This window comes from Salvelinus alpinus, chromosome 6 (genome assembly GCF_045679555.1).
Source record: "Salvelinus alpinus chromosome 6, SLU_Salpinus.1, whole genome shotgun sequence".
Taxonomy (NCBI): domain Eukaryota; kingdom Metazoa; phylum Chordata; class Actinopteri; order Salmoniformes; family Salmonidae; genus Salvelinus; species Salvelinus alpinus.
The window spans coordinates 63,433,712-63,458,026 of NC_092091.1; the positions used below are offsets into that span (position 1 = coordinate 63,433,712).

The 24,315-nt window shown below is 41.9% G+C and overlaps 1 protein-coding gene across 1 annotated transcript in view; it reads left to right on the top strand.

Moving 5' to 3' along the window:
- Positions 1 to 2,031: 2,031 nt before the first annotated feature.
- Positions 2,032 to 24,315, top strand: part of LOC139579744 (uncharacterized) — a 40,291-nt gene continuing 18,007 nt past the window's right edge. Inside the window, exons 1-8 of the mRNA XM_071408565.1 lie at positions 2,032 to 2,527; positions 2,949 to 3,079; positions 9,685 to 9,867; positions 12,565 to 12,729; positions 13,019 to 13,130; positions 13,354 to 14,317; positions 14,507 to 14,516; positions 15,040 to 15,957. Coding sequence (XP_071264666.1) covers positions 2,245 to 2,527; positions 2,949 to 3,079; positions 9,685 to 9,867; positions 12,565 to 12,729; positions 13,019 to 13,130; positions 13,354 to 14,317; positions 14,507 to 14,516; positions 15,040 to 15,957 — 2,766 coding nt within the window. The 5' untranslated portion in view covers positions 2,032 to 2,244. The remainder of the gene's footprint in view (positions 2,528 to 2,948; positions 3,080 to 9,684; positions 9,868 to 12,564; positions 12,730 to 13,018; positions 13,131 to 13,353; positions 14,318 to 14,506; positions 14,517 to 15,039; positions 15,958 to 24,315) is intronic.

The following is a 24,315-nucleotide window of genomic DNA, read 5'->3' on the forward strand; positions in this document are numbered from 1 at the left end:
TCTCTCTACTATTATTCTGACATGTCACATTCTTAAAATAAAGTGGTGATCCTAACTGACCTAAGACAGGGAATTTTCACTAGGATTAAATGTCAGGAATGGTAAAAAACTGAATTTATATGTATTTGGCTAAGGTGTATGTGAACTTCTGACTTCAACTGTATGTTAGCACAGCTGAAAACTGTTGTTCTGATTAAAGAAGCAATATAACTGGCCTTCTTTAGACTAGTTGAGTATCTGGAGCATCAGCATTTGTGGGTTCGATTACAGGCTCAAAATGGCCAGAAACTAAGTTTCTTCTGAAATTCGTCAGTCTATTCTTGTTCTGAGAAATGAAGGCTATTCCATGCCAGAAATTGCCAATAAACTGAATATCTTATACAACGCTGTGTACTACTCCCTTCACAGAACAGCGCAAACAGGCTCTAACCAGAATAGAAAGAGGAGTGGGAGGCCCCAGTGCGTAACTGAGCAAGAGGACAAGTACATTAGTGTCTAGAAACAGACGCCTCAAGTCCTCAACTGGCAGCTTCATTAAATAGCACACACAAAACACCAGTCTCAACGTCAACAGTGAAGAGGCGACTCCGGGATGCTGGCCTTCTAGGCAGCGTTGCAAAGAAAAAGTTATATATATATATATGTATATATATATATATATATGTATATATATATAGAGAGAGAGAGAGACTACTGGTCAAACGTTTTAGAACAACTACTCATTCAAGAGTTTTATTTTTACTATTTTCTACAATAATAGTGAAAACAACAAAACTATGAAATAACACATATGGAATCATGTAACCAAAAAAAGTGTTAAACAAATCAAAATATATTTTATATTTGAGATGCTTCAAAGTAGCCACCCTTTGCCTTGATGACAGCGTTGCACTCTTCCTAACCTCCTGCCAAATGTATGACCATATTAGAGACACATATTTCCCTCAGATTACACAGACCCACAAAGAATTCGAAAAACAAACCCAATTTTGATAAACCCCTATATCTACTGGGTGAAATACCACAGTGTGCCATCACAGGAGCAAGATTTGTGACCTGTTGGCACAAGAAAAGGGCAACCAGGGCAACAACAAACACCATTGTAAATACAAACCATATTTATGTTTATTTTCCCTTTTTTACTTTAACTATTTACACATTGTTACAACACTGTATATAGACAATGACATTTGAATCGTCTTTAATCTTTTGGAACTTCTGTGAGTCTAATGTTCACTGTTAATTTTTATTGTTTATTTAACTTTTGTATATTATCCACTTCACTTGCTTTGGCAATGTTAACATATGTTTCCCATACCAATAAAGCCCTTAAATTGAAATTGAATTGAGAGAGATGCAGTAAGATTAGCAAAGACAGCTTGGCTACAGCCACAATGGTATGTATCATCCCACATAACAGTGCCTGTCTTTCCTGGAGTATCCTAGAGAAGCTAAGCTAGGTAGGCTAATTAAGGCACTCTCTTCAACACCATTATGTAAACAACAGCCTACCTGTTGGTTGCTGGTTGTAGCCCACTCATTTCAACATAAAGCTACACATGTGAAGGCTACTAGTCTTTGCGAGGCGCAGGTCATAACTACATTATAAAGTTTGTTTTATTAAATTCATTGTTTCAAATGATTGTCAGATGGATGTTTTAATTCATGTATTTTTCTTGCAAAAAAAAAGTGTACTCGCACAACTATTCGCATACTATGGATATTCGAATAACCGTGCACATCCATAATAATCGTATTTGTGGCCAAGCATAAATTGGAGAAACACTTCAAAAACCCCACCTTAAACTTTTATCTCAAAGGTTTTTAAAAATGTTTGCTATTTCCTTATAGAGGATGAGCTACTCGTGTACATATGTTTAACGACCGGTATATGCCCACGCCATTCCAACACACCAAATATGCTTTTTAACATACTTAATTACCATTTTAAGCAGTAGCGTATTTCAAAGTACAATACGCATCTTTATATTTATTTAACCACACCCTTTGAGCCATGACGCCAACCAATAATATCCTTTCTCTTCGGTGTAAACGGAAGCGACTTGTGACCAAGAACAATTTCCACGTTAGCGTTTTTATTTAGACGTTTATTAACCCCCTGGAACTCAGCATATGACTAATGTAACTGCACAGCATCACATACTTACCCCAGGTAGTGTTTAATTCGCTTTCGACTTGGTTGATAGATGTTATTTAAGTAAAGCTAGCTAGTAGCTGCTAACAATGGCTGACTGTATGGTTTTTCACACTCAAATGGCCTCCATCATGGAGGTGCTAGCGAATGCAGCCGTGGCAGAGATCTGTAAACTCGTAGACGACGACTATGCAGTGTTTCGTTTGGAAATAACTCAAAGCCAGAAAGAAAACAGGACATTGCGGAGGAAACTACAGCTACTGGAACTGAAGGTGGCACGGGAGCGCGCAGAGAAGACAATGCGAGAGCGCGTCCTCGCCAGTCGTCCCAGTAGTGTCAAGATCGTCGACCGATACAGAGGAATGGCAAGAGGTACATTTAGATTTTGCAGAGGGCGGGGGCTATTGCCGTGTTACCCTCACCACGTGGTGTTCAGATGCGTTACCCAGAATTGTGTGTTGGTCAGTTTTTGGTCACTTCCGCTGAATACTTGTCTATCTTGCACAATTTTTTTATTTGACCTTCATTTTACCAGGCAGGTCAATTAAGAACGAATTATTATTGCACAAAGACACAATATAATCTAACAAGATTCTTGATTTACTGAATTTCCTATTGTCATACTCAAAATAATGTGATGCATGGAACATAGTAAATCAATCAATAAATAGTGTATCAAGAAGTTATGAGGTGTTTCCTTACATTCTTCCCAATTATAGCTAGTGTGCAATATAACGTTGAGCATTGACAGTACCTAACTTAACCACCCCTTTTTCCTCAATCACTCTCTCAGGTGAAGGACACCTCACTGGAGGCCACAGGAGCTTTGTGAAGACAGCGGAACACAACGCGTGGAGAGATAACCAACTCATAGCTATAGATGAGGGGAGTGGAACCTCAACCCAGCAGGTTATCGTAATAGAGGTTAGTGTCATAATGTGACATAAAAAATTACAGATCATCAAATGTGGCCCGTTTATTTCAGAAAGGCTCCCGTCAGCCATGGGCGCCTGACTTTTTCTGAAAGTGGGGGTGCAAAAGCTTTGGGGTCTGGGGGACCTCTCCCAGAAATTCTTAGCATTTAAAAAAAAAAAAATCCTGCAATTCTACTCTGTTTTTTAACATGGGGAATCCATATTTGTGAACAGAACACAGAACTATTTTTCTTAGGTTTTCCCACAATAAATTATATTGAAAAAGTGTTTTAATTACTAGAGTACTAATCTTCTCCCTTCCCTGAAAATCCCACCCCTAATAATGAATTGACAGGTCTGAAACCCTAACAAGCCTGTGACTCTCACATGTTCTACTCCTCCCCTGACAATCCCAGCCACAGTGATCGATTGACAGGCCAAACTGATAATGAAATAGAAAATGGGAGGAATAATATTGTTTTACTCAAAAAGGATTTACAGGTTAATAAAAAACATTGTTAAATTGCACATTAAGTTGTCATCTTCTTTTTGTCACAAATAATGCGATCACAATAATGTAGTACAATTACAAATGTTAACTTTGATCTTTTAACAATGTTCTTTCTCAATATGGCAGTGTTATCTGGTAGGGCATTGAACAAGAACTGTCAACTTGAAAATGCAAACTAGTGTTTTGCGTTTACATTTGGTCATTAATTATTTTCACATAATAAATCATATTTCAAACGTATTATTAATTTATCATCATGAAATGCACTTTATTTTTTTTGGGTCAGCTATATGTCCATAAATTGTGGCCCTGAATCTGCAATAGAAAGTAAAATTTAGCTCCGGTAATATGGGTCATATTTCAACAGTTTGACCTAGAGCAAGGGTCTCCAACCTTTTCTTTCATAAACGCTACTTCATACAAAAAGAAATGTACTCATATACAGCCTGCATATTTTGTCATTATGTAGGCCTAGATAGAGCAAAGCAGTGCGACACAAACAACAACACAGAGTTAGACATGGAATAAACAAGTGTACAGTCAATAGCACAATAGAACAAAAATAAAGTCTATATACAGTGTGTGCAAATGGCGTGAGGAGGTAAGGCAATAAATAGGCCATAGTAGCGAAGTAATTACAGGTTAGCAAATTAACACTGGAATGATAGATGAGCAGATGATGATGTGCAAGTAGAAATACTGGTGTGCAAAAGAGCAGAAAAGTAAATAAAAACAATATGGGGAGGAGGTAGGTAGATTGGGTGGGCTATTTACAGATGGGTTAAGTACAGCTGCAGCGATCGGTTAGCTGCTCAGATAGCTGATGTTTAAAGTTAGTGAGGGAAATATAAGTCTCCAGCTTCAGCGATTTTTTTTAATTTTTTATATATATATATTTTTTTTTGCAATTCGTTCCAGTCATTGGCAACTAAGAACAGGACTGCATACATAATGTTATTGTTTTTTGGTTCTTAATAAAACCACACATTTTGAACAAAAATCTTTCTACTCTAACAATGATACAACAACACAACAAAATAGATAAAACATTTATATTGCAGGTACCTTTTCATGTTAAACACCAGTGGTGCAACTAGTGCTTTCTAACTGCACTGAACCAAAACAGTGGCACGCCGGAGCGAAGCAAAACTTTAGTGATCAAAACCATTCATCTTGAGGCGACGGGAGGAGGGGGTGCAAAATGCAATCTGTTAGCTATTATATCATATATAACATGGACATGAACTACATGACCAAAGGTATGTGGACACCTGCTTGTCGAACATCTCATTCTGAAATCATGGGCATTAATATGGAGTTGGTCCCCCCTTTGCTGCTACAACAGCCTCTACTCTTCTGGGAAGGCTTTCCACTAGATGTTGGAACATTGCTACGGGGACTTGCTTCCATTCAGCCATGATTATTAGTTAAATCGGACACTGATGTTCGGCAATTTGGCCTGGCTCGCAGTCGGCGTTGTAATTCATCCTAAATGTGTTAGATGGGGTTGAGGTCAGGGCTCTCTGCAGGCCAGTCAAGTTCTTCCACACTGATCTTTAAGATTTCCCTTCACTGGAACTAAGGGGCCTAGCCCGAACCATGAAAAACAGCCCCACCCCGTTTATCCTTCTCCACCGTTCTCCTGGCATCCGCCAAACACAGATTCATCCGCCAGATGGTGAAGCATGATTTATCACTCGAGAGAACGAGTTTCCACTGCTCGAGAGTCCAATGGCGGCGAGCTTTACACCACTCCAGCCGTCGCTTGGCATTGTGCATGGGGATCTTAGGCTTGTGTGCGGCTGCTCGGCCATGGAAACCCATTTCATTAAGCTCCTGACAAACAGTTATTGTGGTGACGTTGCTTCCAGAGGCAATTTGTAACTCGGTAGTGAGTGTTGGAACCGAGGATTATTTTTACGCGCTATGAGCTTCAGCACTCGGCAGTCCCAATCTGTAAGCTTGTGTGGCCTACCACTTCGCGGCTGAGCAGTTGTTGCTCCTAGACATTTCCATTTCACAATATCAGGATTTACAGTTGACTGGGGCAGACATTTGACAAACTGACTTGTGGGAAAGGTGGCATCCTATGACGGTGTCACGTTGAAAGTCACTGAGCTCTTCAGTAAGGCCATTCTACTGCCAATGTTTGTCTATTGAGATTAGAGGTCGACCGATTAATCGGAATGGCCGATTAATTAGGGCCGATTTCAAGTTTTCATAACAATCGGAAATCGGTATTTTTGGACACCGATTCGGCCGATTTTTTTTATTTTTTATTATTATTATTTTTTACACCTTTATTTAATCTTTATTTAACTAGGCAAGTCAGTTAAGAACACATTCTTGTTTTCAATGACGGCCTAGGAACGGTGGGTTAACTGCCTCGTTCAGGGGCAGAACGACAGATTTTTACCTTGTCAGCTCGGGGGATTCAATCTTGCAACCTTACAGTTAACTAGTCCAACGCTCTAACCACCTGATTACATTGCACTCCACGAGGAGCCTGCCTGTTACGCGAATGCAGTAAGCCAAGGTAAGTTGCTAGCTAGCTAGCATTACACTTATCTTATAAAAAACTAGCAATCAATCAATCATAATCACTAGTTAACTACACATGGTTGATGATATTACTAGTTTATCTATGCGGTGCGTATCGTTGCTCCAATGTGTACCTAACCATAAACATCAATGCCTTTCTTAAAATCAATACACAGAAGTATATATTTTTAAACCTGCATATTTAGCTGAGTTGTCCTCATGTTAGGTCCTGATCTGGCATTATTTTATAGTATGAAGAATACAATTGAACAAAGCAGAATAAATGATATTTTCTCCAAACGATTTGAGGGAGTGCGCACATGCGGCTATTCTGTGTTGAGTGGTTAACAAAGAAATACGTACTCCTATATGCTTAATTTAGAGTTATTAATGTAACTTTAGTTGTTCTACAAACATTGGGCTATATGTTTTGATTTTTAATACATTGTTAGGCTGCATGATGTGACTCTAATGATGATTTTTTTGAAGTCACTTGAAAGGCATGATCTCTGCTTAGTTTTTTATACAGTACACACTTTATCAGTCTCTCATTCACAATTTGACAAGCACTTGATAATGCCTCGAATTTCACGGCGGCATCCCTTTTGTGTGGCCGTAATGCACCCTAAAAAAATCCATGCCTTTTGAGGCCAGTGGCCGTTGTGCCCTTGGCCCGGAGTGCTGCGTTGTGCCCTTCGCCTTGAGTGCTCCGCACTCAGCAGCACGTCACACTCACATGGCTCTCCATCACGTGATCGGATCTTTGTCACAGACTACAAATGAAGACCGACACATCGGGCACGCAACTGCGTGCGTTCTTATCCAATTCCGAGGTGCATATTAATGATTTTGGAAGAACTGTCCACATTTACTTTTCGTCAGCCAACAAGATAAATAGGCCTAACGAACAGCAAAAGCACTAGCCTATGTCAATCTACTATCACCAATAGTACAGAAGTTGACCTATTCTATTCTGTGCGAGAAATAAATATTCCAAACATAGTCTGGGACAGTTGTGGGATACGATAGATCCCAAATTAATAAAACCACTAGCATCAATTTTTTTTAAATTTACATTATGTGGCTGATGCAACAGATCAGAACGTTTAGCTTAAAATGTTGAATAACTATTAGGCTATTTCTTCACATGATATGCGCACATGGCAGTAGGCTATAAGCACGAATGTTCCATTAGCGGAAAACACCAGTGACCGCAAATGCGATAATGCAGGTAATGCTTTTATTGTAAAGGTGTATTTTTATGGTGAAAATGATCTTCCCCAAACTTGAAACTCACGCACTGCTTATGTATGCCAGTTAGGCTCTACACCCCTTGTAAAGCAGATTAATGTGCTTCATTTTAAAACGTTATTTGGCCACTACTTCTGATACAAACCTTATCAAAACAAATAAGCCTATGGGCTAGGCTACATGAGGTGTGCGACTATGATTAGAAAAAGTAGCGCAAAAAAAAGCATTGTTTCTTACCTTATGCTGGGCATCATTCACAAGTGATAGGCTAATATTGTCACCCATCACACTATTCTTGATTTAATCTTGTCTTTACATATACTAGTTAATATACAGTGCATTCGGAAAGTATTCAGACCACTTGAATTTTTTTCACATTTTCTTACGTTAGAGCCTTATTCTAACTGGATGAAATAAATACGAAATCCTCAGCAATCTACACACAATAAATACCCCATAGTGACAAAGCAAAAACAGGTTTTTAGAATTTTTAGCAAATTTATTCAAAATAAAATACAGATACCTAATTTACATAACTATTCAGACCCTTTGTTATGAGACTCGAAATTGAGCTCAGGTGCATCCTGTATCCACTGATCGTCCTTGAGATTTCTACAACTTGATTGGAGTCCACCTGTTGTATATTCATGATTTGGAAAAGCACACACCTGTCTATATAAGGTCCTACAGCTGACAGTGCATGTCAGAGCAAAAACCAAGCAATGAGATCGAAGGAATTATCCGTAGAGCTCCGAGACAGGATTGTGTCGAGGCACAGATCTGGGGAAGGGTACCAAAAAGATTCTGCAGCATTGAAAGTCCCCAAGAACACAGTGGCCTCCATCATTCTTAAATGGAATAAATTTGGAACCACCAAGACTCTTCCTAGAGCTGGCCAATTGGGGAAGGCACATGACAGCCCGCTTGGAGTTTGCCAAAAGGCATCTAAAGACTCTCAGACCATGAGAAACAAGATTTTCTGATCAGATGAAACCAAGATTAAACTCTTTGGCCTGAATGCCAAGCGTCACGTCTGGAAGAAAGCGGGCACCATCCCTATGGTGAAGCATAGGGTGTGTTTCAGCGCCAGGGACTGGGAGACTAGTCAGAATCAAGGCAAAGATGAACGGGGCAAAGTACAGAGAGATCCTTAATAAAAACCTGCTCCAGAGCGCTCAGGACCTCAGACTGGGGCGAAGTTTCACCTTCCAACAGGACAACAACCCTAAGCACACAGCCAAGACAACACAGGAGTGACTTCGGGACAAGTCTCTGAATATCCTGGAGTGGCCCAGCCAGAGCCCGGACTTGAACCCGATCGAACATCTCTGGAGAGACCTGAAAATTGCTGTCCAGTAACGCTCCCCATCCAACCTGACAGAGCTTGAGAGGATCTGCAGAGAAGAATGGGAGAGACTTCTCAAATACAGGTGTGCCAAGCTTGTAGCTTCATACCCAAGAAGACTTGAGGCAGTAATCGATGCTAAAGGTGCTTCAACAAAGTACAGAGTAAAGGGTCTGAATAGATATGTAAATGTGATATTTACGTTAAAAAATAAATTCAAAAATTCAAAAATTCTAAACCTGTTTTTGCTTTGTCGTTATGGGTCTGTTGTGTATAGATTGATGAGGGGAAAAAACTATTTAAACAATTTTAGAATAAGGCTGTAACCTAACAAAATGTGGAAAATGTCAAGGGGTCTGAATACTTTCTGAAGGCACTGTATGTGTGAAATTTGTTTTGATTTAGAATGGACCATTATCATGCACCTGTCTCAAAACAGGGGCAGCTGAAAAAATACATGTCATCTATGCACTTAAATAGTGCTTTTCCCTTGGTTAATTTTCATGCCAGCCAGGTAGGCTATACTCCTGATGTAAAGATAAGCAATGTGCTTAATATTAGGAAAGTTGAGAAATAAATATTGTAAGCCTAGCCTATAGAAAGCTGATGGGATCCTCCTATTTTTAATAGAGGCCATCACTCTGTTTTATTTCGCACAATTCCATAGCCTATGGAAATGTTGCACAATATGAGCTCATGGGTTCTTAATAAAGTATTTGATTAGATTTTTGATTACTTTTGCATTGATGTCAGAGTGATTAGAGGGAGTTCTGAGTACCAGGCAGTTAGCAAGTTTAGTAGGCTACTAATGACCATCAGCAGCATCAGAGCTTGGAGAAGACTATTTGACTGCCTTTGTGACTTGTGACCGCCATTGTGGCAGTAATACGGTCACCGTAACAGCCCTACTTGTGAGACTTCCCTACATTGTTATTGAATTCAGTAACCTCCTCTCTTTTTGTGTCAGTCAGCAGATGCAGAGGCTCCAGGTCCTGGGGTCAAGCATGAGAGGACAGAAGGAGAGGAGGAACCACGGCACAGTAGCGACATCCAGACTGAAGCAACGGCTGGAGTGGCGCCCCCTGTAGCCAAGGAGGACATCGCAACTGCCGCCACGCCCCAGGCCAAGACTCAATGCAGCATCACGGAGGTCAGTGGAACGCCAAACGACATCATCAAGTCAGAGACTTTAACTGTAACACAGAGGCTCTTACACACAGGATCTGACCACAGATCAGACCCAGAGAGACTGGTCTGTCCTCCTGCTCCTGGCTCAGAATACTTACCGGTATTTCACCAAAGCCAGAGGACGGTTCATTCCCGTGGAGATGGTGATGGTAACGCTTTAGACACTGGCGGTGATGATCCGTCTTGTTCTTACACTACAGAGATGGACCTTGGCAACATATCCTTGGGTTTAGAGACACAGACTGATCTGTCTAGAGGGGACTGGAACCAGTACAGTAGTAGTGTATACTCTGAAGGGTGCCCAGATAAGAAAGGGGAGGTTATAGTGGTGGATGAGGTGACTGTGAAAGTGGAGGGCGACACTCCTCCCACATTGAATGCAGATCGTCACCTAGGAGATGGACACTCCCGGGGCAGAGATTTCTTAGATTACAGGGGAAGCTTAGAGACAAATACAAATTTTGTGACCCACTCCCCTTTACACAGGTTCTGGGATCACGACCCAGTGTCAACGTCGATGGCATCTTCTGATGTATTTTTCGATCAGGTATTGAACCCAAACGACGAGGCTAGAGCCCAGACTCAGGGAGGGGGAGCAACATCAGGCAATAGTAAAGAGAAACTGTTCCTCTGCATGTTCTGTAACAAAGGCTTCAATTGCCCCCAGAAGGTGGAGATTCACCAGAGGGTTCACACAGGGAAGAAACCATTCAGCTGTACCCAGTGTCACATGCGCTTTGCCCAGGCTGGCAACCTAAAGATCCACCAGAGGGTCCACACAGGAGAGAAGCCCTTCAGCTGTACCCAGTGTCACATGCGCTTCGCTGAGGCTGGCAGCCTGAAGAGGCACCAGAGGGTCCACACAGGGGAGAAATTATTCAGCTGTAACCACTGTCATATGCGCTTTGCCCAGGCTGGCAACCTGAAGAGGCACCAGAGGGTCCACACAGGGGAGAAATCCTACAGCTGCCCCCAGTGTGAGAAGAGGTTCTCCCGCCAACACCAGCTGAAGATGCACCTAAAGGTCCACACGTGAGAGAGGCTGTTTGCCTGTACTCATTGCGGAAAGAGGTTCTAAGAGAGGAGCTTCCTCAGGATACACCAGCAGAAAAACCTTTCCACTCCATAAAATGGAAAGTAACCATTCCACTCAATAGCTTTTGACATTTAGTTCAAACCCTGCAATAAAGACAGAGATTAATTGTCATTGTTGTCAGCAGAAAATATCCACAGATGCATTTGGAATAATGAGAGTAACAGATTTCAGTGTTGGATATTCCTGGGTAGAATATTGCATCCAGACATTGTGTGATATAAGGCATATATACTGAACAAAAATATAAACCCAACGTATAAAGTGTTGGTCCCATGTTTCATGAGCTGAAATTTTGTGCACACATTTGTTTACATCCCTGTTAGTGAGCATTTCTCCTTTGCCAAGATAATCCATCCACTTGACAGGAATGGCATATCAAGAAGCTGATTAAACATCTTGATAATTACACATGTGCACCTTGTGCTGGGGACAATAAAAGGCCACTCTAAAATGTGCAGTTTTGTCACGCAACACAATGCCACAGACGTCCCAAGTTGAGGTAGCGTGCAATTGGCATGCTGCCTGCAGGAATGTCCACCCGAGCTGTTGCCAGAGAATTGAATGTTCATTTCTCTACCATAAGCTGTCTCGAACGTTGTTTTAGAGAGTTTGGCAGTACAACTGGCCTCACAACCGCAGACCATGTGTAACCACGCCAGCCCAAGACCTCCACATCCGGCTAATTCTCCTACGGGATCGTCTGAGACCAGCCATCCGGACATCTGATGAAATTGAGTATTTGTGTCTGTAATAAAGCCCTTTCGTGGGGTAAAACTCATTCTGATTGGCTGGGCCTGGCTCCCCGGTGGGCTGCAACCCTGCCCATTCATTTGAAATCCATAGATTAGGGCCTAATACATTTATTTCAATTGACTGATTTCCTTATATGAACTGTAACTCAGTGAAATCGTTGAAATAGTTGCATGGTGCGTTTTATATTTTTGTCTCTTACATATTGTGTTTGTACTGTACTGCCTATATGATGTTCACAAATGCCTGTTTCATTACTTCCGTTCAACTACTTTCTTTTTTTTCCCAAGACACTTTTAATGAGAAAATGTATGCAGTTTATCAAGTTCCTGCAGATTTATTGTTGAGACGTGTATGTGTGATTTTCATATGGTGTATTTAACACTTGTTTATGTTTAATAAACACAAAATGGGACTTTTCATTCTAAGACTTTCATTGAGACTCTCTTTAGTATACATCACATCTGATCTCACCCTATTCTGCATACACCAAACAGCGCTTTATAACCAATATACACTTACTAAATATACCTACACATACCCACACACTAACAAACACCTACTGTACACGACAAAATAGTTTAGTCAGGTTTGACTGATGATGACTTTTTTTTAACGGACACATTTTAACTACAACATATGTATGCCCATTTTAACAACGTTGAAGTCATTCTGTAACTACATTATAGGACTCAAACAGTGGGGATGGGTAAACACTCAATGTTGAAATTGTGTTTATTATGTGTGTGTGTGTGTGTGTGCGTACCAGAGAGAGTGTATGTCTGTGTAATCTGTATCACCTGTCTCTTCCAGGAGGAGGAGGGTCCAGAGGTGCTGCTGGTGAAGGAGGAGGGGTATGAGGAGGGTCTGGGGAACCCTGAGGGGACCATGGTCATGGAGGACAACCAGACTATACCTCCTCCTGAACCCACAGAGGAACCAGCAGAGCAGCACAGGACCACACACAGTCTCACTGAGGTGAGCCCATTGTGAACTACTGTCTGAATGGTTTTAGTTCAGGGCCTGTATCCACAAAGCCTCTCGGAGTAGAGGTGCTGATCTAGGATCAGTTTTGCTGTTTAAATCATAATGAATAAGATTATATGGAAAGATATTCGATCAGCACGTTTGCATAGTGTAAAAGCAACTAACATGTTTGCATAGTACTCAAAGCAATCCCTCATTGCCCAATCAGAAGATGCTCCATAGCAGGGTGCTCATATCAGATTTCTTGATCCAACATCCTCTCACTCTGTATCTCTTACAGTCAGTAGACATGGAGGATGGGAAGCCTGATCTGCTGATAGTCAAAGAGGAGATGATAGAGGATGAACCAGAGAGCATTGACCTGCTGAGTGGACTAAAGATGGGGGAGCAAGGTAAGGGAGAAATACATATAGCCTACATACAGTAATATATCTTCAATGGGAATAGTGATGCACCTGGCTATTATTATTTCTTCATTCACAAAATGAAATCAATACAACTTATGTTTACATACAAAAACACATTATAATGTATGAACTTCACCAGGTAATTGACAAAAATCCATAGGTAGAGTTTTGATGTTTGTAAAGTCTATTTTGTAACCTCTTCCTACAGGTGGTTGGTTGGAGGCTAACAGAGGAGACTGGGTGAACATCTTGGATTCCCAGACCCAGACCGGTGCAGCCAAGGGCCTAAGGGACAACATCACTGAGCAGGCCAGGACCAGAGGTGACATAGTGGAGGTCAGTGGATGGGACATCGTCCTCAACTCTGGGCTGGGGAACAACACTGTTAACCACAAACAGAAACAAACAGTCGAACACAAAACAACAACTGAACGTAGTCTCCATGACAACAGGCTGGCTGTGACCAGGGCAAGGTGTAGATTTGGTCCACGGGGACACGGAGGTGTCCGTATGCGGCTGAAGAGAACAGACACAGACTCGGCTAGCGATGCTCCGTCCTGCTCCTATAGTTGTGATTCAGAGAGACTGATGGTGCCTCAGGTTACCCCCCTAACAGGTGCTGCCTTCAGCCTGCCTTCTATAGGATCTATCAACTGGAACATGGACCCTGCGACAACACAAACACTCCCTGGCCTTCATCCTCCTCACACCATCCTAATGTTAAACAAGACCTCACACTATGCCAGTGCCTCAACACTAAATGGCTACACAAGCCCATTGACAAATGACAGTAGTAGTGACGCTATCAGTAGATCCGGTGGCAAAGAGAAGCGCTTCCCGTGTTCATTCTGTGGGAAAGCCTTCAAATACCCCAAACAGGTGGAGAGCCACCAGAGGATGCACACAGGGGAGAAACCTTTCGGCTGTCACCAGTGTGAGAAGAGGTTCTCCCACCAGGACCACCTGAAGAGGCACAAGAGGGTCCACACAGGGGAGAAACCCTACAGCTGCCCCCAGTGCGAGAAGAGGTTCTCACGCCAAGACCTGCTGAAGATACACCTGAAGGTCCACACGGGAGAGAGCCTGTACGCCTGTTCGCACTGCAAGAAGAGATTCTCAGAGAGGAGCTACCTCAGGATACACCAGCAGCAAATGCACAGGGCCCATGTGTAGTGACATGTAATGTAGTATTAGTTAGTTTGATGTTAATTCTGTTGGTTTTGAATGTTCTAGGGAACTGGATGAGGTGAACTGAGGAGGGAATTAGTATGATGAGGCAGAGTAGATGATATGGTGATGGTTGGTGTGATGGTGTCTGTAAAAATGCTTCACTGATGAAAAGTGACAACTATGTCTTGTAGTTTGATGCTGGTGTTTTATAATGAGGAAATGATAGTGCCTTAATTCATGTTTACTTCACATAAACTAGTGAAGCTGTGTGTAATGTTGAACCTTTCCCAAAGTATTCTAAAATACATTTTATCATATCGGGGGTACCAGATTTACAGAAAGGGTCAAGTGTTACCATAGTGAGAAAAGTTATTGTACTTGTCACATATCGTTTTGTGCAATAAAAGTACTTTACTTCAGGTTATGTCAGTGTATAACCATTTTATTGAAATGAAATACAAAAATGACTGTGCTGACCCCCTTGTTATTTTTGTATCATTGCATGGACTTCCCTTCTCAGTGAAAACATATTTAATTCTTGAATCAACACATGGAAAGGTTTTTATAATACACTCCAATGGCTCCATATTGTTAGGTACTTCAATCACAGTGTTAGAGATGGGCTTAACTGTGGTTAACATTTTACAATATCATGTTTCTGTGTGTACAGCAAAGAGTTTCTTATATAAAGCTTTATGCTTTTCTGTTCAATGTGTGTTTACAGTCTGCAGTCCATGAAGACCTGCTGATATCCGGTGTTGCTGGCGGGAGAGACTGGACCTCTGAATCGTCTGGTCACAAACCCTGGCCCCGGATCAGAACCCTGGATCAGGAGCCGTCGCTCTTCCTTCCCGAGTCGGAACCAGGACCCAACCACGAGGGACAGAGACTCCACCACCACACAGAACACAACCAGTGTACAGGTGGACTGAACAACCTCAGTCCTGGTGGTCATCAGAGAGACAGAGGCTCCAGTCAGGGATCCAGTCTGCAGCCCAGACCCTTCTCTTCACAGTCTCAGTGCAGGGATGTAGCAGGGCCTGGGGCTGATAGAGACAGACCCTCATGTTCCTATGATACAAACACCACAGTATCCATGATGAACAGAGCAGGTCACCCTGGGCTTCAGCCTTCACAGAGAGCGGTGGGAGACGCCCCTGGTGGTAGTCTATCAGCAAGTCTGTCTTCTCCTTCAGGGTCTCGTCTAATGCCTGGTGATTGGGTTCATAGACAGCCTGGGCCTGGGTCTAGCCTTCCTCAGTCACCTCATGGTTACCCCACGAATACAGACCGGGTCAGGATTGGCGTTCACCACGAGAGTTACCTAGCCTATAACACAGCACACAATCCCAACAACACCCAAACAATGGCTAGAGGTCAAGGAGGGAGCTCAAAGACTAACCACCTGAGGGTGGTGGCTCCTGCTTCTACCTCCTCTGGTGTCATTGAGTCACAACGTGGGAGGCCGAGCATTAGGTCGGACGCCGACAAGCCGTACGCCTGCCCCACGTGTGGAAAGCGCTTCGCTGAGGCAAACTATGTGAAGAGGCACCAGACAGTTCACACCAATGAAAGGCCCTTCAAGTGCAAACTATGTTACAAGAGCTTCTCCTTCCTGACTAACCTGATCAGACATAGGAGTGTCCACAAAGGAGAGAAATCGTAGGAGTGTGGCTTGAGATGTACACAGGATATCTGGGAACTATTCTTTAGCTGACATACTGAATTATAATTATAATTTGAAGTGTCTCAGTTGAGCATCTGAGTATGCTCACCATCGCTGATGATACAGACTTGTTGTTTGGTGTGCAGGCATAGCCAAAACATAGTCATTTTATTGAAGTGTAACTATATCTCCCCTCTGAATTTGGTTTTGTCTATATTCTATACCCTCTTTTTAATAATATATTTATAACACCCCCTAATGTTATTGGGCATAATCAGGTGGTACCTGTTCCTTTATGTACTGAAACAATGTGATCAAATCTGTTAATACATTTTGAACCATGTTGTCCTTTTGATACACTACATGACCAAAAGTATGTGGACACCTGCTCGTCCCAACATCTCATTCCAAAATCATGGGCATTAATATGGAGTTGATACTCCCTTTGCTGCTATAACAGCCTCTTCTGGGAAGGCTTTCCACTAGATGTTGGAACATTGCTGCAGGGTCTTGCTTCCATTCAGCCACAAGAGCATTTGTGAGGTCGAGCACTGATGTTGGGCGATTAGGGCTGACTCGCAGTCGGCGTTCCAATTCATCCCAAAGGTGTTTGATATGGTGGAGGTCAGGGCTCTATGCAGGTCAGTCAAGTTCTTCGACAAACCATTTCTGTGTGGACCTCGCTTTGTCCACGGGGGCATTGTCATGCTGAAACAGGAAAGGGCCTTCCAGAGGCAGTTTGGAACTCGGTAGTGAGTGTTGCAACTGAGGACAAGCGATTTTTACGCGCTTCGGCACTCAGCGGTCCCGTTCTGTGAGCTTGTGTGGCCTACCACTTCGCGGCTGAGCCGTTGTTGCTCCTAGACGTCTCCACTTCACACTTAGAGTTGACCGGAGCAACTTTAGCAGGGCAGATATTTGTTGAACTGACTTGTTGGAAAGGTGGCATCCTATGACGGTGCCTCGTTGAAAGTCACTGAGCTCTTCAGTAAGGCCATTCTACTGCCAATGTTTGTCTACGGAGATCGCATGGCTGTGTGCTCGATTTTATACACCTGTCAGCAACGGGTGTGGCTGAAATAGACGATAATTTGAAGGAGTGTCCATACACCTTTGTATATATATATATAGTGTATGTTGACTTTTTACTTACTTGGTTGTTATATAGTATTATAAACTGGGTGGTTCGAGCCCTGAATGCTGATTAGCTGACAGTCGTGGTATATCAGACCATATACCACGGTTATGTCAAAACATTTATTTTTACTGCTCTAATTACGTTGGTAACCAGTTTTTAATAGCAATAAAACACCTTGGAGGATTGTGGTATATGGCCAATATACCACGGCACTCCACATTGTGTCGTGCTTAAGAAGAGCCCTTACATTGCATTAGTAACCAAGTGGGGATTTACCACATACGACTGGAAAAAATCAATTTGAGCTGGTAACTACTGGTAATTACTAGTCTATCATCATGAGTTCCCACTTCTTCCACATGCTGACCTCTGACATCACCTACTAGGGAAATTACCTCGATAATAGCATTCTGAGCTGGTAAATGCAACAGCAAAACATTATTTATAAAAGCAATCCATTAATATGGGTTTTCAACACTATAATTTGTTTACAAGCATGATAGATGTACTTTATAGCCAATCTGCGTTTCTCAACGAGTACAAAGCACGTGAACGCATCCAACTGGTATTTACGACTTCACAACTGGTAAATTCCCACCACCCACTTAGTTATGAACGCAGAATTAGTCGTGGTATATTGACCATATACCACACCCCTCGGGCATTATTGCTTAATTAAAATTGGCCTTAGTTTCCTTGGCTTCCTTTGATCTAAGCCAACCGTCTCAGCAATTATTTTAGGTAATTTACTGTAATTTTTCCACCACTGGAAATGACCACCAGTACAGATAAGGGTCTTTAGAATCTACAATGAGTGTACAAAACATTAAGAACACCTTCCTAATGTTGAGTTGCACCCTCCCCCTTTTGCCTTCAGAACAGTCTCAATGGAATCTACAAGGTGTCAAAAGTGTTCCACAGGGATGCTGGCCTTTGTTGACTCCAATGCTTCTAACAGTTGTGTTAAGTTGGCTGAATGTCCTTTGGGTGGTGCGCTATTCTTGATATACATGGGAAACTGGCACCTACTACCATACCCCGTTCAAAGGGACTTAAATATTTTGTCTTGCCCATTCACCCTCTGAATGGCACACATACACAATCCATGTCTAAATTTTCTCAAAGCTTAAATATATATATTTTTTTTTACCTGTCTCCTCCCCTTCATTCATCTACACTGATTGAAATGGATTTAAGAAGTGACATCAGCAAGGGATCATAGCTTTCACCTGGATTCACCTGGTCATTCTATGTCATATACACTCAGTCATGTCATGTACACTCAGTGTATATATGGTGCTATTTAATCGAGGTCTCTGGTCTAAATACTCAACACTTTCGACTCCAGCCACTCCATAGCCCCCAATGCAATACACGGTATAATATACAATATAAATTACATATTGGCTTATAGAGAAAAAAGGATTATATGTGCCAATGTAAAAGTGGCGTTGGGCATACTAATGTAATTTATAGGCCTACAGTGTATTGCATTGGGAGCTATGGAGTGGGTGGAGTAGAAAGTGTTGAGTATTTAGACCAGAGTCCCCCATTAAATAACACCGTGTATATATTCTACAGAACCTACTGAGTAATCCCAACCCTCTTTTACATCGGCACCTCGAATAGTTCTCTCTATAAGCCAATATGTATTTTACAATACACAATGTATTGTATCGGAGGCATTTATTTGACCTTGGAACGTATTTTGAAACCCACATTTAATGCAAATGTCACTTAAATATGAAAAAATATGAATCATTAATGTTTAGACAGTCATGTTTCATATATCATGAATAAATAAAGGGTAATTACACTTCTACTATTACGTGGGGGACTTTTATTTTACAATTTTCAGAATTTCTGTGACCCGGAAGTACTTTTTTCATTTTATTCAAGACTCTCTTGAGCGTCACCAATGCATAGTGCATAGTGCATAAAAATGGTTTACTACATAGGGGATAATCTTAACTAAAGATAATTACTACTTTAATTAAGATTTTTTAAATCCTATAAGGTCGAGCACATTGAAAAATGGTTGGAGCTTAAGTAAATTAATGTAAAGAACCCGTGTGGCTCAGTTGGTAGAGCATGGCGCTTGCAACGCCAGGGTTGTGGGTTCATTCCCCACGGGGGGACCAAGATGAATATGTATGAACTTTCCAATTTGTAAGTCGCTCTGGATAAGAGCGTCTGCTAAATGACTTAAATGTAAATGTATAATAGCCTACTGGTAAAAAATGTACAATGACAATATAGAAAAATAAATCATTATTTTGATGGTATGATTCTTGTTAATTTACTGGTGCTATTGTTTAAGGGTGCAATTTTGAAATGTAGTTTAAGAAAAGTATTAATGTATTTCTGTTGTATTTCACAAACAAATTGCACTGTACAGGAAAAGCAATGTCCATAAAAGCAGGGTCCAGTCTATTCACTACATCCCTTAACCTCCGTGATAACTGTTGATAGGCTATAGGCATAATTGCGGTTATACTAACCTATAGCAGCGTACTTGAGTACTGCCTCAAAAAAAAAAGAAAAAAATTGTTGTCTAGCCAAAACGCTTCACCTGATGCATGTTTTGACACATAAGGCTGGCCTTGGGCTGATTTAAATGTAAAGTCTGCAGCCTGCTCATCATCATTAGGGGAATGTAGGTCATTTACAGGTATGCCAGTCAGTTAACACCCCATCTACTGGTCACATTGTTTCTATTGTTTATTTGAAGGAGTTAGCATCTCACCAAATCACCTGCTTATACTAGTAGGAGTTCTGCGCCTAAATTATAGTGCAAGCCAAGAGTACAAGTCTGGTATGGAATGGTGTTTTATTTCACACTGGTGTCAAACAAAGACTAAGCTAAATTTGTTCATTCATTGTTTTGTTATTTGGACATGAATTAGTCAGTCAGCAGAGAGTTAAAGTGCCAGTACAAAAGTGTAGATCTGTGATTTAGACTCAACCAACATGAGTACACTGATCTCATAGCTTTAGAGTGAAAAAAAGGGGGGGCTTGCCTGTTTTGCATGTTATTTTTGCATTAATACCGGTCACATATCAGTTTGCAAACAATGTAAAAAATAAATAAATAGAATTGAGTTAATAAAGCCGCATACAAACATGGACTCTTTTTTGTTTTCTCGAGTAAGGGAGCTCAAAAATGCAGGTGTTTCAGTGTGGTGGTGGGGCAAGCCAGCAGAAAATTCGGAGTGTTGCGCCGTGATTGGCTCAGTGTTCTGTCACTCATGGGGACACTACGTCACTGCCAAGTCTAAGGGTAGAGCTCGAAAATTCAAGGCCTTTGGGTGCTGCCATAGACTTACATTAGAAGTGCCCATCCAAGAAGGCTCAAGGTCATTGGCCACAGATAAAATGATGTCAAATCATGTTATATCTACAGTAGCTTTGATTGGACTGATCATCATGAATCAAGTCAACAATGTACTGGCAAATCCTTTTTTTATTTTTTATTATTGAATATCCGAAATATGCAATATACTTGCAGTGAAGCCGCTCAACAACTACACCATACCAGTCATCCAACAGACTCCCATTCAGATCGACACACAGAAGCATCCAGGGTCAATGTCCTGCTCAAGGGCACGTTGACGGATCCCGACCCTCAGCTTCCCTCAGCCCATCCCACCTATCTCTGCTGGCCACCCTCTTCGGATTTCTACGCAACATATATCTTTCAACTGTGCTGTGATGTTTAACGTACAATTTGAATCTATCTAATCTAATAGAATCCTCAGATTGCGAGTTGAAGATAAATACTTTTACTAAGATTATTGGTATATTAGTAATTGACTGACCCGGTCTCTCCAGATCTCCTAACTGTACTATTTCTAGGGTCAATTTTAGATCAATGCTATGCATTTTCAGACATTCCTGAACCTGAGACCAGAAACAGGCTACCTGAGGGCAATACCAAAATAAATGGTCTATTGATTCTGTATCCTCACAACAAAATCTGCAGAGCTTCGATGATTTTATGCCCCAAATATTCAACATTTTGTTGGTGGCAAGAATTATATATAATAATTTAAGCTGAAAAGCACGAAGTCTTGAATCTTGCGTTGTTTTATATATAAACTCATTCACCCTGTACCATGGAATCGGTACATCAAAAATCTCTTCCCAACTATTTTGCAATCTGTATGGCACAGTTGTCAACATCCTGGACCTCAAATGAAACTGGTATACTTTCCTATTTATGCTATTTTTATTCCTCTGCCAGTTTTGATCCTTTATATAGGGCAGACAGACCAGTTCCCTACCTCCTCCCGCTGCCACCTGCCTCCTCCATTTTTGGGGTAATGCTGTAATCAATTGGTTGTTCTCTTGGATTGAGGAGACCTTCCCGTACAATTCTGATAACTCCATGAAGGACATAACTCTACCATTCCAATTTACAATATAATTTAAGAACAAAATACCCTTTTCAAACATCTTTCCCATAAATACAGGTATTTTATCAACCAGCACATTTGAGTTCAGCCATAATATTTTTTCTGTCTTTTCAGGGGGATGAAATTGAAATTGTAGCCAGCTCTGCAATACTTGTTTGAAAAAGAGAGATCTGCACAAAGGTAAAAAGGCAATTTTTAAACAATGAATGAGCTTTTCTTAGTAATCTACTTGAGAACCATTTAGGGTTCAAGTAAAACTTTTGAATAAGTGAAGCTTTTAGAGAGAGGTTTAGTGCTTTTATATTTAATAATCTCAACCCACCCAATTCATATTCACTATATACAATGCTCAAAAAAATAAAGGGAACACTTAAACAACACAATGTAACTCCAAGTCAATCACACTTCTGTGAAATCAAACTGTCCACTTAGGAAGCAACACTGATTGACAATACATTTCACATGCTGTTGTGCAAATGGAATAGACAAAAGGTGGAAATTATAGGCAATTAGCAAGACACCCCCAATAAAGGAGTGATTCTGCAGGTGGTGACCACAGACCACTTCTCAGTTCCTATGCTTCCTGGCTGATGTTTTGGTCACTTTTGAATGCTGGCGGTGCTCTCACTCTAGTGGTAGCATGAGACGGAGTCTACAACCCACACAAGTGGCTCAGGTAGTGCAGCTCATCCAGGATGGCACATCAATGCGAGCTGTGGCAAGAAGGTTTGCTGTGTCTGTCAGCGTAGTGTCCAGAGCATGGAGGCGCTACCAGGAGACAGGCCAGTACATCAGGAGATGTGGAGGAGGCCGTAGGAGGGCAACAACCCAGCAGCAGGACCGCTACCTCCGCCTTTGTGCAAGGAGGAGCACTGCCAGAGCCCTGCAAAATGACATCCAGCAGGCCACAAATGGGCATGTGTCAGCCCACAATCTAACAATGGAGCTTTTAGTATATCACAAAAGTGAGTACACCCCTCACATTTTTGTAAATAGTTGAGTATATCTTTTCATGTGACAACACTGGAGAAATGACACTTTGCTACAATGTAAAGTAGTAAGTGTTTAGCTTGTATAACAGTGTAAATTTGCTGTCCCGTCAAAATAACTCAACACACAGCCATTAATGTCTAAACCGCTGGCAACAGAAGTGAGTACACCCCTAAGTGAAAGTCCAAATTGGGCACAAAGTGTCAATATTTTGTGTGGCCACCATCATTTTCCAGCACTGCCTTAACCCTCTTGGGCATGGAGTTCACCAGAGCTTCACAGGTTGCCACTGGAGTCCTCTTCCACTCCTCCATGACGACATAACAGAGCTGGTGGATGTTAGAGACCTTGCACTCCTCCTTCCGTTTGAGGATGCCCCACAGATGCTCAATAGGGTTTAGGTCTGGAGACATGCTTGGCCAGTCCATCACCTTTACCCTCAGCTTCTTTAGCAAGGCAGTGGTCGTCTTGGAGGTGTGTTTGGGGTCGTTATCATGTTGGAATACTGCCCTGTGGCCCAGTCTCCGAAGGGAGGGGATCATGCTCTGCTTCAGTATGTCACAGTACATGTTGGCATTCATGGTTCCCTCAATGAACTGTAGCTCCCCAGTGCCGCCAGCACTCATGCAGCCCCAGACCATGACACTCCCACCACCATGCTTGACTGTAGGCAAGACACACTTGTCTTTGTACTCCTCACCTGGTTGCCGCCACACACGCTTGACTCCATCTGAACCAAATACGTTTATCTTGGTCTCATCAGACCACAGGACATGGTTCCAGTAATCCATGTCCTTAGTCTGCTTGTCTTCAGCAAACTGTTTGCGGGCTTTCTTGTGCATCATCTTTAGAAGAGGCTTCCTTCTGGGATGACAGCCATGCAGACCAATTTGATGCAGTGTACGGCGTATGGTCTGAGGACTGACAGGCTGACCCCCCACCCCTTCAACCTCTGCAGCAATGCTGGCAGCACTTATACGTCTATTTCCCAAAGACAACCTCTGGATATGACGCTGAGCACATGCACTCAACTTCTTTGGTCGACCATGGCGAGGCCTGTTCTGAGTGGAACCTGTCCAGTTAAACCGCTGTATGGTCCTGGCTACCGTGCTGCAGCTCAGTTTCAGGGTCTTGGCAATCTTCTTATAGCCCAGGCCATCTTTATGTAGAGCAACAATTCTTTTTTTCAGATCCTCAGAGAGTTCTTTGCCATGAGGTGCCATGTTGAACTTCCAGTGACCAGTCAGTATGAGGGAGTGTGAGAGCATGACACCAAATTTAACACACCTGCTCCCCATTCACACCTGAGACCTTGTAACACTAACAAGTCACATGACACCGGGGAGGGAAAATGGCTAATTGGGCCCAATTTGGACATTTTCACTTAGGGGTGTACTCACTTTTGTTGCCAGCGGTTTAGACATTAATGGCTGTGTGTTGAGTTATTTTGACGGGACAGCAAATTTACACTGTTATACAAGCTGTACACTTACTACTGTACATTGTAGCAAAGTGTCATTTCTTCAGTGTTGTCCCATGAAAAGATATACTCAAATATTTACAAAAATGTGAGCGGTGTACTCACTTTTGTGATATACTGTACCTCTACCAGTATGCCATCAAGCCCTGGGGTTTTTCCAGACTGAAAGGATTTAATAGCCTCAAAAGGTTATTCCTCTGTAATTTGGCCTTCGCACTGATCTTTCTGTATATTTGTTAATTTTGCATTCTGTCTCCTTTTTAATCCTTGTCATATGAAGAGAAATAATGAAGAGAAATTATAGAAAAAAC